The sequence below is a fragment of the Candoia aspera genome, chromosome 2 (assembly GCF_035149785.1).
Source record: "Candoia aspera isolate rCanAsp1 chromosome 2, rCanAsp1.hap2, whole genome shotgun sequence".
NCBI classification, from domain to species: domain Eukaryota; kingdom Metazoa; phylum Chordata; class Lepidosauria; order Squamata; family Boidae; genus Candoia; species Candoia aspera.
The window spans coordinates 56,487,437-56,502,011 of NC_086154.1; the positions used below are offsets into that span (position 1 = coordinate 56,487,437).

At 36.3% G+C, this 14,575-nt stretch overlaps 1 protein-coding gene across 1 annotated transcript in view; it reads left to right on the forward strand.

The window, feature by feature from the left end:
- Window positions 1-9,665, forward strand: part of SFMBT1 (Scm like with four mbt domains 1) — a 105,203-nt gene extending 95,538 nt beyond the window's left edge. Inside the window, exons 17-21 of the mRNA XM_063291880.1 lie at window positions 3,050-3,225; window positions 4,620-4,798; window positions 4,931-5,176; window positions 6,766-6,894; window positions 8,533-9,665. Coding sequence (XP_063147950.1) covers window positions 3,050-3,225; window positions 4,620-4,798; window positions 4,931-5,176; window positions 6,766-6,894; window positions 8,533-8,673 — 871 coding nt within the window. The 3' untranslated portion in view covers window positions 8,674-9,665. The remainder of the gene's footprint in view (window positions 1-3,049; window positions 3,226-4,619; window positions 4,799-4,930; window positions 5,177-6,765; window positions 6,895-8,532) is intronic.
- The last annotated feature ends 4,910 nt before the right edge of the window (window positions 9,666-14,575 follow it).

The following is a 14,575-nucleotide window of genomic DNA, read 5'->3' on the forward strand; positions in this document are numbered from 1 at the left end:
ACTTGTTCAGCACTGTCATAACTTCGAACAGTTGCTGAATGAGTCGTTGTTAACCAAGGACTACCTGTACAATTCAGCCTAGTTTTTAAAATAGTTATTCACCACATGAAATAATATTAATTAGTGCCTCTATTATATTGATAAAAAACCCAGCTGACACAGAAAACAAACACATGCAGGTAATCCAAGTTTGTAAATCTTGGGTAGCTCTATCTTTTTTTTAAAAGAATTTTATTAAATTTCAGAAAAAGATAAAAGATACAGAAAAACAAAAAAAGCTACAAAAAAAGAACTAAAAAAGTATGAAAACAAAAGAGAAAAAAAATTAATAGATTACAAAAAGAAGTGACTTCCAGCTTTAAACATCAAGGATATACATTAACTTTCCATAATCAATCCCTTGCTCTAAATCACATTATTTCTACAAGTCAACCCCTTAGCACATTATAAAAATCACTAAAATACCATTGCTCCCTCCCTTTATATTAAAAGAAAAGAAAAAGTATAAATCACCTAATCAACTTCCCCCCAACATAACAATTACTTAATTATTCCCTTCCTACTACTATTCTATACATTCCTGTCTAGTATAATAAGGATCAAAAATAAAAAGCATGTAAATTGTTTGCCATTATAATTAATAATACAAGAAACATGAATTAATATTAATAATTTTTAAAAGAACCTTAATAATCATCCCAATCATTAATGATAAAAATATCCAAAGCCAAAAGATCCAGATAAATATTTTTGTCCCTTAACCCACTTCAAAATAGACCAAGACATTTACATATCCCCATAATAAACACAGAGCTATTTTCTTAAAGAGATCAAACAGCCCAACTGCTCCCCTCACCAACACAGACTTCTCTTCAAAAAACCTCCCGGACATAATAATCCCTTCTTTTCCATAACATTCTATCAGAAAGTCAAATTCACTCATGTCTCACAGCTCAATTTCTCCCTTTAAGTTCTTCAGTTCAAATTATGGCAGAAGTGAAAGTAATGGAAAATTTCCAAACTGAGTTAAGATAACAGTTCCCCAGAGAAAGTAGTGACAGGAAAGTAAAAGTTCAGAACGGCAGATTCAATGTGTAGGGAAAATGCAAAAATCTTCAAAATTAGCACAAAAATAGCAACAGGGAGACGATAACATACTCTCAACCCTCCTTAGTATTGGATGGAAAGCAAAATCCAAAGCTTTAAAAAAAAAAAATTAATTAATTACAAAAATAATGATAAGCACCAAGAGAGATTGTTTCTCCTTAATGTAGAAAGCCTCTTTTAGGCTAGAAATATTTAAAAATAAATAAATTGCTTTAGAAATGAGGTAGCTGGACTTAATGTCCCTTTAAGGCTTCAGTGTGGCTTGGAAATGATGATATCCCAGCCTCCCGGCAAAGTCTTACCCATCAATTGCAGATGCTGTTTACAATCTCCTGGGTGCAACTCGCTGTCTGGAGGACAAATGGGTCAATTCCAAGTGTTTTCCTTGGTCCAGAAAAATGCTCCTGGGCTTCAGGAGGAACCAGCCTGAGCCTGAAAATCTGCCACAATGCCAGTTCTTCCTGCGGAGCTTGCGGGCACAGCTGTTCAGTCCACCATGTTCCCACTGGAGGTCAGGTAGCTCTATCTTTTGAACACTGAGCAGTGATCTTTTCTACCAATTTCATTAAATCCATAGAACAAGCCCACATCATATGAATAAAAGACTCATTTATTTAGCATTGCTGACATACTGAAGTTAATAAATACCCACAAATTGTTGAATTAATACCATCTTACAAGCATAAGAAAATTTATTTTAAGACCATTTGCCACTAATTTGCTGATACAGGATATGCCAACATCGTTTTTTTTTAAAATAACTAATAACTAAGTGGTAAACTTTGATGGGTGATCACTATAAATTGTCAAGATATAAATTATGCAGTTCTGGGGTCTTCCTGGACTCACAGCTCCTGCTTGAAGAGCAAGTGGCAGCTGTAGTCAGGAAGGCCTTGTGCAGATTCATCTGGTGTGCCAGTTGCAGCCTTTCCTGGACTGGAAATCCCTTCTCATGGACACTCGTGCCTTGGTCACTTCATTTGTAGACAGTGACAATATACTTTATATGGGATTGCCCTTCAATATCTGTCAGAACCTAAAACTGATCCAGAATGGCATGGTGCAAACAGTTGTGGATGCATCTTGATATGATCATGTAACTCCTTTGAGCTTCCATATACAATTTAATGTGCTGGTTATGACTTATAAAGGCCTTCATAGCATAGGGCCTGTCTGTCTGAGGGACTGCCTCTGTCCCATTATTTCTGCCTGTCCTATAAGCTCCAACAGGATGGGTGCACTTCATGTCCCATCCGTTAAGCAGATGGAACCTAAGAAGCATGCTTTCTCTCTCATGGCACCTGCCCTTTGGAATAGCATCACCCTGGAGGTTTGGAGTACCCCGACCCTGCAGTCCTTTAAATAATCCCTGAAAACCTGCATTGCCCCCTGCCAACCTCTGTGAAAGGTTAAGAAGTGACCATCATGTGTGTACTGTTTATTTTGGTTATGGTATATGTTTGTTCCCTCCCCCTCCCCCCCATGTTTCTTTTCTTTCATTTTCTTTTCGGTATTGTACTTGCTTTTTATTTCTGTACTTCCCAAAGTCAGTATGGAGTTGGACACCCTTATATATCCAAATAAATATTTTAAACCAAGAAATTAAAAATATGGTGATACCCCTTTTACTTAAACTCTCTTCTTCTCTTTATGTTTTTAACAAGACTTTAGGACTGGCCTGCTTCACACTTTAACCCATGGTTTAATAATTATTTATTTAATAAGCTACAGTTTACTGGATTTGCAAAGATATAAGCCAGGGTTTACAAATCAAAATAGCTGAAGTCATGGGCTGTAAGTCATAATATGGTATACCTTGGTTTGGTTACTGTGCTGTATGAACCAAGCTAACGTGTATTTCTCTGAGAAAACAAACACATAGGACATCCATTCTGTGTTTACTTTCCCCTTTACTTATTAATGAAATCGTCTTTTGCTACAGATATAAAGGAAAGAGCTATCGAGCCACAGTGGAGGTTGTAAGAACAGCTGATCGAGTTGCAGACTTCTGCAGGCAGACCTGCATCAAACTGGAATGTTGTCCAAATCTCTTTGGCCCCCAAATGGTGCTAGACAAATGTTCTGAGAACTGCTCTGTTCTGACAAAAACCAAATACAGTAAGTAATTGTGGTATTGGCCTTTCTTATTTACTCTGGAAAATGTAATGTGTGAGCAGCTAGAAAGAACAGTTTTCAATAAATATGCAGTATCTTGGAAGTAGCTGGTCATGTCACTTTTAATTTACATTCTCAGAAGTATCATTGAACCAAGATCATTTATTTAACTTAGCAGTAGTCCATGTAACCCTATATCCAATATTTATCCATTGAATAATTGAACCCTCAGTTTTTAACTTCACATCAGAAAAGCTACAGGTGATTGAAAATATTATCTAAAATTTTCTAGCAACTAGGAAGCTATTTTTAGTCTCTTGAGAAAGACTATTGCTATTTATACTTTTTCCTCTGTTGGTAATGAATGGAAGTTTCCATGGGAAACCTTAGCAGTTTCGTAAGAATAATATGAACCATATATAACACTAAGCAAGTGATAATAATTAAGGAAGTAACCTAGTGAATGTGTCCCAGATAGGGAACAGCAGACCACAAATGGCCATGGTTTGCCAGTCTCCTTCCTTTTTCATCAGTATCAGTATAACAGCTTTATTATGGCTGCCAGTTGGCACTTCCTAGGGCTTTCAGTAAACAAAAACAAAACCTGCAGTGGTGTAATTGGATCACAGCCAGTTGTTTGTTTAACACACTAACCCATGAATTAATGCTACTTAATAATAAACCATGGGTACCATTTGTGGTTAATGGCCTTCTACTTCACCATGAAGTGACCTTATTTTGGGCTTCAGACATCACAATATGTCAAACCAAATTATGGCTGCATTAAATTGAAAAGTAATACATCTGAAGATAGTCTTGCGGATCTCCTTCATAACAGTTAGATCATTTCTTACTCAGTGGAGAAATCCAGTATGTGGCTGGGTTCACACAAGCTTAGCCAAAATCTAGCAAAGCATGTTATGACTAAGTGTGTTATGTGAATCCAGCCATTGTGACTGTAATTTCTGTAACCCTTTTTTGTTTGAGATCTTAGTAAAAAATAAAGTACTACTCACTTTCATTAGCACCTTACTGCCTTTTCGGTTTGAGGCCACCTCCAGACAGCCCTTCTTCGTATCATTTGTTCTTATGCTAAAAATGGCTCTTCTCTTTGATTGCATCTCATGATAGCATCACTGTTGTATTAAGAAACCTGAATATTAATTGTTGTAGACCAATTTGACTTGTAAATTGGCAGGCACCCCATCCTGTTTTTTGGAAACACTATGCTACTTTTTCTAAGGCATACCCCACCATTGGTGCTACAGTAATGTAAAGGTTGCACACAACCAAAATAAACTGTATGTATAATAAGAGTGCCTCTAAAGTCTTGTCTTTTTAAGGACTAACAAACGATGAATTGTGTTTCATGATAACAATTCTTTTAACTCCCATAGCCCATTATTATGGGAAGCGGAGAAACAAAAGGATTGGCCGACCACCTAGTATCCACAGCAACATGGAGGCAAGCATGAAGAAAGCAAACAGGAAAAGAAAAAAACGGAAAAACTTCTTCGTTCATAAGAAGAAGCGATCTTCTACCTCTGTGGATAACACACCAGTGGGATCACCCCAAGTATGTAACTAGGAGGGATGTATTTAATCTATGAGTCTGTAGAGAGAGACTGTGGGATAAAGTGATGACAAATGTTTCTGCATGCAAGCTTTGCTAATCCATGCTATTCTGAGCCATTCCGTATCATTTCAGGGAAGTGGAGGTGAAGAAGAGGATGATCAGGATGAGGTAGATGAAGAATCTCTTACTGAAGACAGCACTTCTGAGCATCAGGAGGAATTGCTTGAGGAGTCTGAAGTATCAGAGAAGAAATCACAGTCATCTTCCCCAACTCAGAGTGAGCAGTCTCACTTTGGGGCTCCAGACCGGGACAAACGGAAAAGAAAACTACGGACTTTTTCTTTCTCAGATGATGAAAATAAGCCACCTTCACCAAAGGTATATTTTGATTTTTAAAAACATAACAATTGTCAAGCTTTTCAGCAAGGGGAGGTGTGTGTGTCATGTTTGCTGGATCTATCTACTATGTAGCTTAGCAAGTTTGCATGTATATTTCACTGCCTGTAAAACTTGTAAAATTTCCCTTAAGTGTCTCTCCTCCTCAACTTGTCACCACTTGAGGGAGGGGGTTGTCTTCAGCTCACTTGGTCAAGCTAACCTTTAAAAAAAAATTCTGAGAAACCAGTTTTCTTATTTTTTTTTCTCCAGGAATTAACTCTACACTTAAAGATGGGTGATTGAGCTTTATTTCTTTGACTAGGAAAACACTGAGTAATTGTTTGCAATTTATAGTACATAAAACACACCTTACCAGTCTTCGTGCAAATCCTTGTTATATATGAATGTAATAATATTTTATCAACAATTTTATACCTCTTAATTTCCATGTGCATTCAAGGGAACTCATTTTTTGTGAATTTGACATTCTCTTCCAATAGTCAGAATAAAACGAAGAGCCAGTTTGGTCTAGTGGTTAAGGTGCTGGGCTGGAAACCAGGAGTCTGTGAGTTCTAGTCCTGCCTTTGGCATGAAAGCCAGCTGGGTGACCTTGGGCCGGTCACTCTCTCTCTCAGCCCCACCCACCTCACAGGGTGGTTGTTGTCGGGAAAAGAGGAGGAAGAAGGAGTATTAGGTATGTTCCCTGCCTTGAGTTAGTTATAAAAATAATAAAGGCAGGACAGAAAAAAAAACTTCTGTCCTTAACATGACCTCAGAAAGAACACAGCAATGTAGTCAAGGAAATAATAAAAGAAAATACAATTCTGCTTTACAAAAAATAATCAGGAATGTAAATGTCTTCCTTGCAGAAGATGCGGCATAAAATCTTTGGAATTCTGCTGTTCATTTTGAAACATTTATGTCCTCATCTCTGAGGAGTTCTAGGTGACTTATTTCTGGTCACAAAATGAAGTTACATATCCGTAGGACCTTATGTTCCTTGTGAAATTGATAAAGTAACATGACCTGCTTTAGGGTATCAAGACAGGAACAAGTTAAATGTAGAAAAAGATGCATACTGGTGATCTGGATGAAACAAATTTCAGGTTTAGGCCACGCACAGCAATAGATCAGAATCACAATCTCAATCTTGATTATCCCTTTCAATAACATAAATCATACGTTGAGTATACTCAAATTACCTGCATTTATGATTATTTGGTTATATGCCTAGCTCTCAAAGATACATACTTCAAGTGCCTTTGTCACCCTCTGTTCTTTTTCCTCCCACTGATCCTTTTAGCACGGTTCTTTGTATAGAGTTGTGTCTTTTTTACTTTAAGAAATGGCAAAACTGGGGTAAATAACTGAACTGCTATATGCTCTGCATTCAAGTTCACCATCACATTTTCAGGACATACAGTGCATACATATTACTGCTCAACAATAGGACTTCTTTTAATCCCCAGAATACCGGACCATTGGCTCTTCTAACTCACAGAGAGCTTCTTTAAAGGTATTATCTGGAAAACGTAGATACTTCTAAGGGAGAAAACATAATATTTTTGCCTTTGTGTCTTGTGGCATAGGAAATAAAGATAGAAATTGATGAAAAATTACAGCTGGACAGCAATCCTCTGGAATGGAGTGTAGCAGATGTCGTGCGGTTCCTTAAATCTACAGACTGTGCACCATTAGCTAGAATATTTCTGGATCAGGTATTTTTTATTATTGACCATAGATAATTGACCCCATGAAACCAGTATGGCAACTAAAATAACATTTGTGTCATTTTTACCTTTGTATTTATATTAGTTAAAAAAGTTTATTAATATTCATAGACCTGTTCTATTATTTACCATTATTTCATGTATATTAGATAAATTATTGAGAACATTTTCATGGCAAGCTAGGACTCCTCAGATTTCTTTGGATTAAGTGAGACTGTCCTATGACAATGGTGGCTTTAATTTACCAGACTTTCAACTTTATCACTAGGCCTTTATTTTAACACTGTGATTGATTGATTGATTGATTGATTGATTGATTGATTGATTGATATGGCTGCCCATCACACATACATGACTCTGGGTGACTTAACAATAAAATGGATAAAACACATATAATACAAACATAAAAACATACAGTGGCCAGAATTTTTCTGGGATCTTTTCTTAATATTTCTCTTTGAGCTCAGTTAGAGAGTAAGTGTGTGATTCCTGCAAAATATTACCAAGTTTTAGGGTCAATTTATAGTGAGTAGGGATTGTATTTTCCAGCTTTGAAAGCTGCTGGCACATTTGGTCACTAATAGATAAAGTTTTAATCCAGAGTCACATGAAAAGTCCTGCTATGCTGCCTCATTGTGGCAGGGAGGGGGTGTACATGGGACGGATGAGCAAAGAATGCTGGGAATGTGTGCCAAGTGTATATAAGCTCAGTGAGTTCACCTAAGGCATGAAGGTCATTCCAGTTGCCCAACTAAAGCAAGGAGAAACCTATATTGGGCAGCTGTGATATGGGAAGATACAGGAGTCAGGTTATCACTTTAGTGACAATGGCAAAGACATACTGTACAGGAAAAGGCAATGGTAAACCACTCCTGTATTTCACCAAGAAAACCACATGGATAGATTAGATAAAGTGATACAGTGCCAGATGATGGGCCCCTCAGGTCAGGTGGCACTCAACATAATATTGAGGAAGAGCTGAGAATCTTTCTGAGTGCAAATGGTGTTTATGATGTGGCTAGATTAAAGCCTTCTATCTATTTTGCATATATGGAAAGGAATTCATACTCCTAATGTTAAGGAATGGATTCAAATCTGTGTTTTTTTATCAATTTCTGAAATGGCCTTATATAGGTAGTCCTTGTTTAATGACCACAATCGGGACTGGCAACTTGGTCATTAAGTGAAATGGTCACTAAGTGAAACCACAGCTGTGCTTACAGTCTTACTTCAGCTTTCCTTTGCTTTACAGACCTCCAAAGGTCATAAATGTGAGGATTGGTCGTAAAATTACTTTTTCATCACTGTCATAACTGTGAACAATTGCTAAATGAGAACTACCTGTACTCTAAAAACAAGGAGATAGAGCTATGTATTTCCATATCATCTAAATTTAATAAGATGGAGGATTTTATATTGATACCATATCCATCTTTTTTTCCTAAGTTCTTTTTATTCCTTTCCTTATGTTTAGTTTATTTTAATCACTACATGTAAGTAGTTTCTTACTGATGTATTATTCTTTTTGTTTGCTTATAATACATTAATGAAATGTTTAAATGATTAAAAAAAAAACCCAGATTTCTTTTTAATGCTAACTGCTGTTTCTTCCTTTTCACTTGATAGGAAATAGATGGGCAGGCACTTCTCCTGCTCACTCTTCCCACAGTTCAGGAGTGCATGGACTTGAAACTTGGCCCAGCCATTAAACTTTGCCATCACATTGAAAGGGTTAAATTTGCCTTCTACCAGCAGTTTGCCAACTAAAGCAGGAGGAAGAGGATAAGCTGAACCTGAAATTTTGAAGCACAACTGAAGTGACCTGCTCTTCCTTTAGCAGGAAGAACCAAGGGGGGTTAGATGGAAACTGCTTATAAACTGGCTTTACAGTTTTGCACTTTGAGTGGGAAAAATACTTGGAGCAAAATATTAATGCAATCCCAACTATCTTTGCAGCTGGCTTAAGAAAGTAGTACTTAATCATTCTGTACATCAGGGCTTTTTTATGAATAAAGATGATTGAAATAACTTTTGAGGGGGAAAAAAATTCCTCCAGTTGTGGTCTGGACAGAAAGGACTTACAGCACGTGGAAAGGAATGCAGAAGATGAGCATCTCTTTGCTGTTTGCTGAATGACCGTCCTCCTTTTTTTTATGGTCTTGAAGATAATTTAAATGAGTAGACTAGCTGTTTGCCAAGATAAGTGGTGTGGCCAAAAGCTTAAAAACGAAAGCGCAGCTTCTTTATGATCTTTATTTTAGAGCCTGCTCTCTACCTCTAAAACCAAAAAAGGCTACAAGGCAAATAAAAGGGTGATGCAGCTGCTGATTTTTCTGTAATTAAATTAAGGATGCCCATCTCTTTCTACTGTCCTGACAGAATCATAGCCTTTAGCAGCTACTTGATAGTCACAAACTGAAGAAGTAGCACTCTTTATTTTAGAGAAATACTGATAGTGAAGGTTGTGTCTGTCATGCTGCTGGTAAAGGTAGAGAGAGGAAATTTAGAAATTGTGGATGTTAATATGTGGCATGTGGTATGGGTAAGCTAAAGTTGCACAGAAATATTGATACACCAGAAATATATTGGAATTTTTTTAGAAAAATATGTAATTTTTTAGCAAAAATTACATGATCTCCCCTTATTCTTATTTGCTTAAAAAAACTGAACTTGCATCCTTAGAAGAAGAATGAATTGAAATGCAGAGCTCCTACCGGTTCTTAAAGAATTGAATTTCTCCAGTTAATTGTTCGTTTTGTAAATGCACACATGGACCATTGCTTTCTCTAAGTATAGACAGAGAAAGAGAAATTGTGGCATAGCTTGCATGCCATATATACACATTAGGAGATGTGGTTTTGTTTGCTTAACATGCAGAGTGCTCAACTGAATTCATCAACTTAATATGCTGACCTAATACGGAGAGCTACTACCCACAACTGCAGTACAAGCTGAGGCATTAACAGGTTTTGAATGGAAATTAGGTTTTACAGAAGCTGCAGAGGACCAGAGCAGCTTCTGCATTTCTACCCGTTATAAAAATAAATTAAATTGTGGCTTCAGCCAGTGAATATTTGTTATTCACAAGTTGGGTCAAAGCATTGGTGACTGCTGGAGAGTCATGTTGTAGGGCATATTGAATACTTTTAGGAAGAGAATGTGATATCTTGAAAGAAATTTCCTCATAACCTATCTAGCTATATGGGATCTTAAAGTAGAGACGGAATGATTTCACGCTTCAGGTTTCAGCCAAACTAGGTTTAATACATAAAATGTTATGTAACTGAACATATGGGCCAAGTTTGCAACTAGATTTGTATATTGAAATTAGTGCTATTCAGATGCTCCATTATTTATAAGAACATGCATGTGTGTGAGAGTGTAAATGCTTCTGTTTGGCATCAGAAGGAATATTGGTCTTTTTTTTTTAATCAGGCTCAGTGTAACTCTTGCTCTATTTAATTAGCCATGATTGGATACATTCATATGTACAAACTTGTATGTCTAAGATTTTCAGGGTTTTCAAGTAAAGCTTTCATTGCTGTAAATAACATTTTGAATGCCAGTAAAATAGATGCTGGCTATCTAGGTTGTATTTATAGGCTGATATTTCAGTCCTGCTCTATCATTTTGGTCTTGTTAGGATCCATTAAGGATTTAAAAAAAAAAAAAAAAGCTTTCCATTACTTTATTACTTTGAATGAGTCATTTCTATGCAACACATGAGTAACTGATGTACTTCATTTCTTGAGGCAATTCAAACATGTCTTGTGGGTTGGAGTTTAAAGGGTTTAACACAATCTATAAACCATTCATTCCATAAATAGTTCTGAAATATTCTCTGAGTTTAGTAAAATGTAAGTTCATCTATAAATCATTCATCTCTTTCCTATTTATTGCCCCGATGAGTCAGCCAGTCTTACCTGCTTTGCTACTGATACATTCAAAGGCTGTTGAAATATTAAAGTTAATTGAGGAAAGTCTGCAAAGTTAGATAACATTGTAAATTTTTATGAGGCCAGTGACATTCTAGCTAGGAAAAATCCTATTTGTTTCAAGGTCTGCATTAACATTTACCTAAAGCAGAGAGAGTGGAAAAATAAACATAGTTTTCAGGTCTCTGGAGGCTAGTTGCTGTAGAAAGAGCATATATAAAAAAAATTACTAGAAACTGGCAGTAAAATAGATTTTCTCATGATTGGTGTCTTGAGAAACACTTTAAAATTTGGGGAGATAGAAAAAAGTCAACATAAACATTTAGCCTAGTCTGAAAAGTCAAGCTACTTTTTTTAAGTTGGCAGCTAATGTGCAAGATACCTTGCTCTAATTTTACTCTGCGTAGTTGCCATTTTTATGATTCTAAAGATTTGGGAGAACAAAGGAAGTAATCAGATACTTCATATAGTTCCTGAATTGAGCACACAATTATCCAAGGTAGAGAGATTTTTTATTATTATTTTGGGCATTACAGGCCAAAGTTTATCAGCTGAGAAGAGTTGAATTACACATGAATAAAAGATTTTTGCCAAAATGTGAAGTCTAAAGCCAGGATATCAGCCATTTTATTTCCTTCTGTAAATATTATAACACTGTATGAGTTCACTTAAGATGTACTGCGAAACATTTTAGCAGATATAAAATTCAACATTTTAAATGAAGGTCTTTAAATGCCATTTTCAGCTTTGCCTAAGATAGTTGCCTACTGTGAAAATTTTCAAAATACCCAATATTTGCTAAGCACAAAGAAACTAACATTGCCTGGAAACCTCATGGGTGTAAATTTGACTGTATGCCAGGTGTTCATGTTGGTATTAGTTTCCCCAAAACATCCATGAATGACCTTTATATTTGAAGGCAGCCTTAAGGGTAAGAGGTCAGAATGGATTTTGAAAGGACAATACTTTTAAAACTTCGTTATACCTATAATTCAGTGGTATTTGTTATGTGTGCAGCGATCTAACCCCCTCCCCATAACCTGGATTTATAACAAATGGATTGTATACTGAAGGCCATGAATGTGAATTCTTTTTTATATCATGTTTCAAAACTATCAACACTGGAGAAGCACCAGAGTAGTGTTTACTCTACATTAGCACTTGCTTGTTCGAAATTGGTTCTGATCTTTATTTTCTTTTAAGCCATTCTTGAAAGAACTGTAAAAACTAACTTTCATGCAGGAGAGCAAGTTGCTTTCTCCGGTTAATAAATGCAAAGTTCTACTATTTGTCCTGTGCAAGGCTATAACCTGGCATCCCTAGACAACTGGAACTTCATAGAAATAGGATTTAAAATACGTAGGTGATTTTTGTGTATGAAAAGTGTATTCCTTTAGTTGCAAGCCCTATGGAGCCTTATATACTTTAATTATATTACTGAAGTTTTATATTCATCAGCTTCTCCAGCTGCTACTTTATTTAATTCTCACCCATTGTGCACACATTCTCTCTTCTGTTCCGATTGTTCCCTTAATGTTCATAGACAATCAAACCTCTTGAAAGAGCCTCTAAGGCAGGTACTGCCAGCATATTTCTTAATTGTAATAGCTCATTGGACATGCACTTTCCTGCTTTGCTCTAAAAAAATAAATTAAAGATGTATATTGTGTTGTCTTTTCTGCTTGCTGTATTTTTACTTTAATATATGTGTGTGTGAACTGAGGGTAAAATTTTAAAAAGTAGAAGATATGCACATAAAATGTCTACTGAAGCACCTTTGTTGCCTAGGTGCATCAGGTAAAGGCTTTTAAAATATTTTAGATTATTTCACTTGTTTTTCTGTAAATGAATGTATATAATTTTGTGGTACTTCATGACCGTTTTAAGTGGTTGTAAGAAAATTAAAAATACTTAAATTGGTGCTAGTTTCCTTTGATATTATTGCCTGCTTGGAGTCTTTCATTACTAAAGAAAAAAATAGATTTGTAAATTCACAATACATGTGAATTTCCAAATATTTTACTTTTTTTTTTTTTAAATCCAACTGCAGATTCCAAATCCTGGGGCTAATTGGCTATTGTCGATTTAACAATTTTCCAAGAAACTTTTCTATTTTATTTTGGACACTTCTACTGCATTTTTAACTTATGCACCACCAGTGGAAAAAAATGCTTACATATTCAAAAAGCTAATACTGATGTTTTCCAGTATCCAAAAATAACAATACAGAATTAAAACATACAAGTTTAGGGGTCCTTCTCTCTCCCCCCCCTCCATTTTTAATCTATGTTTTATAGCACCACACTAATGTTACAAGTAAGGTAAGGCTTTTATCACATTAATGTTTAAACAGTTAGAAATAACGAGATGCAGTATCATTTCTCCCACCAGCTGACACTACAGAATGAGAAAAGCTGGTACAATAAGAAACTGGAAATTCAAACTGCCACCTGATACTACAGTAACAGATGTTCCTCTATTTGTTTTGTCCCAGAGGAAACACAAGTTTACATGGAGACAACTCTTGGATTTGAGATTTAAGGGATTATTATGTTGTCCAGTATCTAACATGAGAAAGTTGAGAGTATTTAACATGAAAAAGTTGTCTTACATTTTAACTAAACACATTGATATGCTACAAAGGAATACATATCAGGTAAAGCACAAGAACACAGTTGCTCTAGAGGACAGTCCACACATCAGTGTTAAATTGCTATCTTGTTAAGCCAGTATTTCTCAACCTTAGCAACTTTAAGATGTGTAGACTTCAACTCCCAGAATTCCCCGGCCAGCCATACTGGCTGGGGAATTCTGAGGGTTGAAGTCCACACATCTTAAAGTTGCTACAGTTGAGAAACACTGAATTAAGCTAATTGGAGAATTGCATTTACTGAAGATAACATAATTGTGAGTGAAAGCAAGTACAAATAGCTGATAATCTACAATCAAAGCACTACTGCCCCTCACCACCCAACAAAAAATTTTTCTTCATTAATCAAGATATCAGAAATGAGGACAAATTGGGAGATGCGGTCATAAGGTCTGCTCTCAGACAAGCCATCTTCAGTTTGCCATCTATTTTCCCCAATTTGTCTTCATTTCTGATACCTTGATAAATCTGATTAAGCTGCAGAGTTTATCTGGAACATTAATTCTGTATTTAGCTTGTGTTTGGAGGCAACTCTATGCTCAATTTTATGCCTATCCCACTGAATCACACTTTGCTGGTTGGCAGAATTCTAAATTCTAGTGAACAAACACCTCACAAGCCAAAAAACATGTTCCTGGTGTAAAGCTGCTGTGCTTACAGGCCACCTGTGCACATCGACTCAAAAGAAGCCCCAAAAGTTCAGTGGTGCTTCCTTTCTGGAAAAACACACACTGACATTAAGCCAGTTTGGTCTAGTGGTTAAGGCAACGGGCTAGAAACCAGGAGACCGAGAGTTCTAGTCCCACCTTAGGCATGAAAGCCGGCTGGGAGACCTTGGGCCAGTCACTCACCCTCAGCTCAACTCACCTCACAGGGTTCTTGTGCGGAAAATAGGAGGAGGAAGGACTATTTGGTATGTTCACCACCTTGAGTTATTTATAAAAATAAAGACAGGATAGAAAATTTTAAAAAGCAAATCACAAACCTACAGAGAGATGCTACTTGTATTCGGGGATCCTTAGTCCCCTCAAAGTCCTAGAACTTAATTTCTTCTCATTTTTACTTTGTCCCCTCTCATGAGATT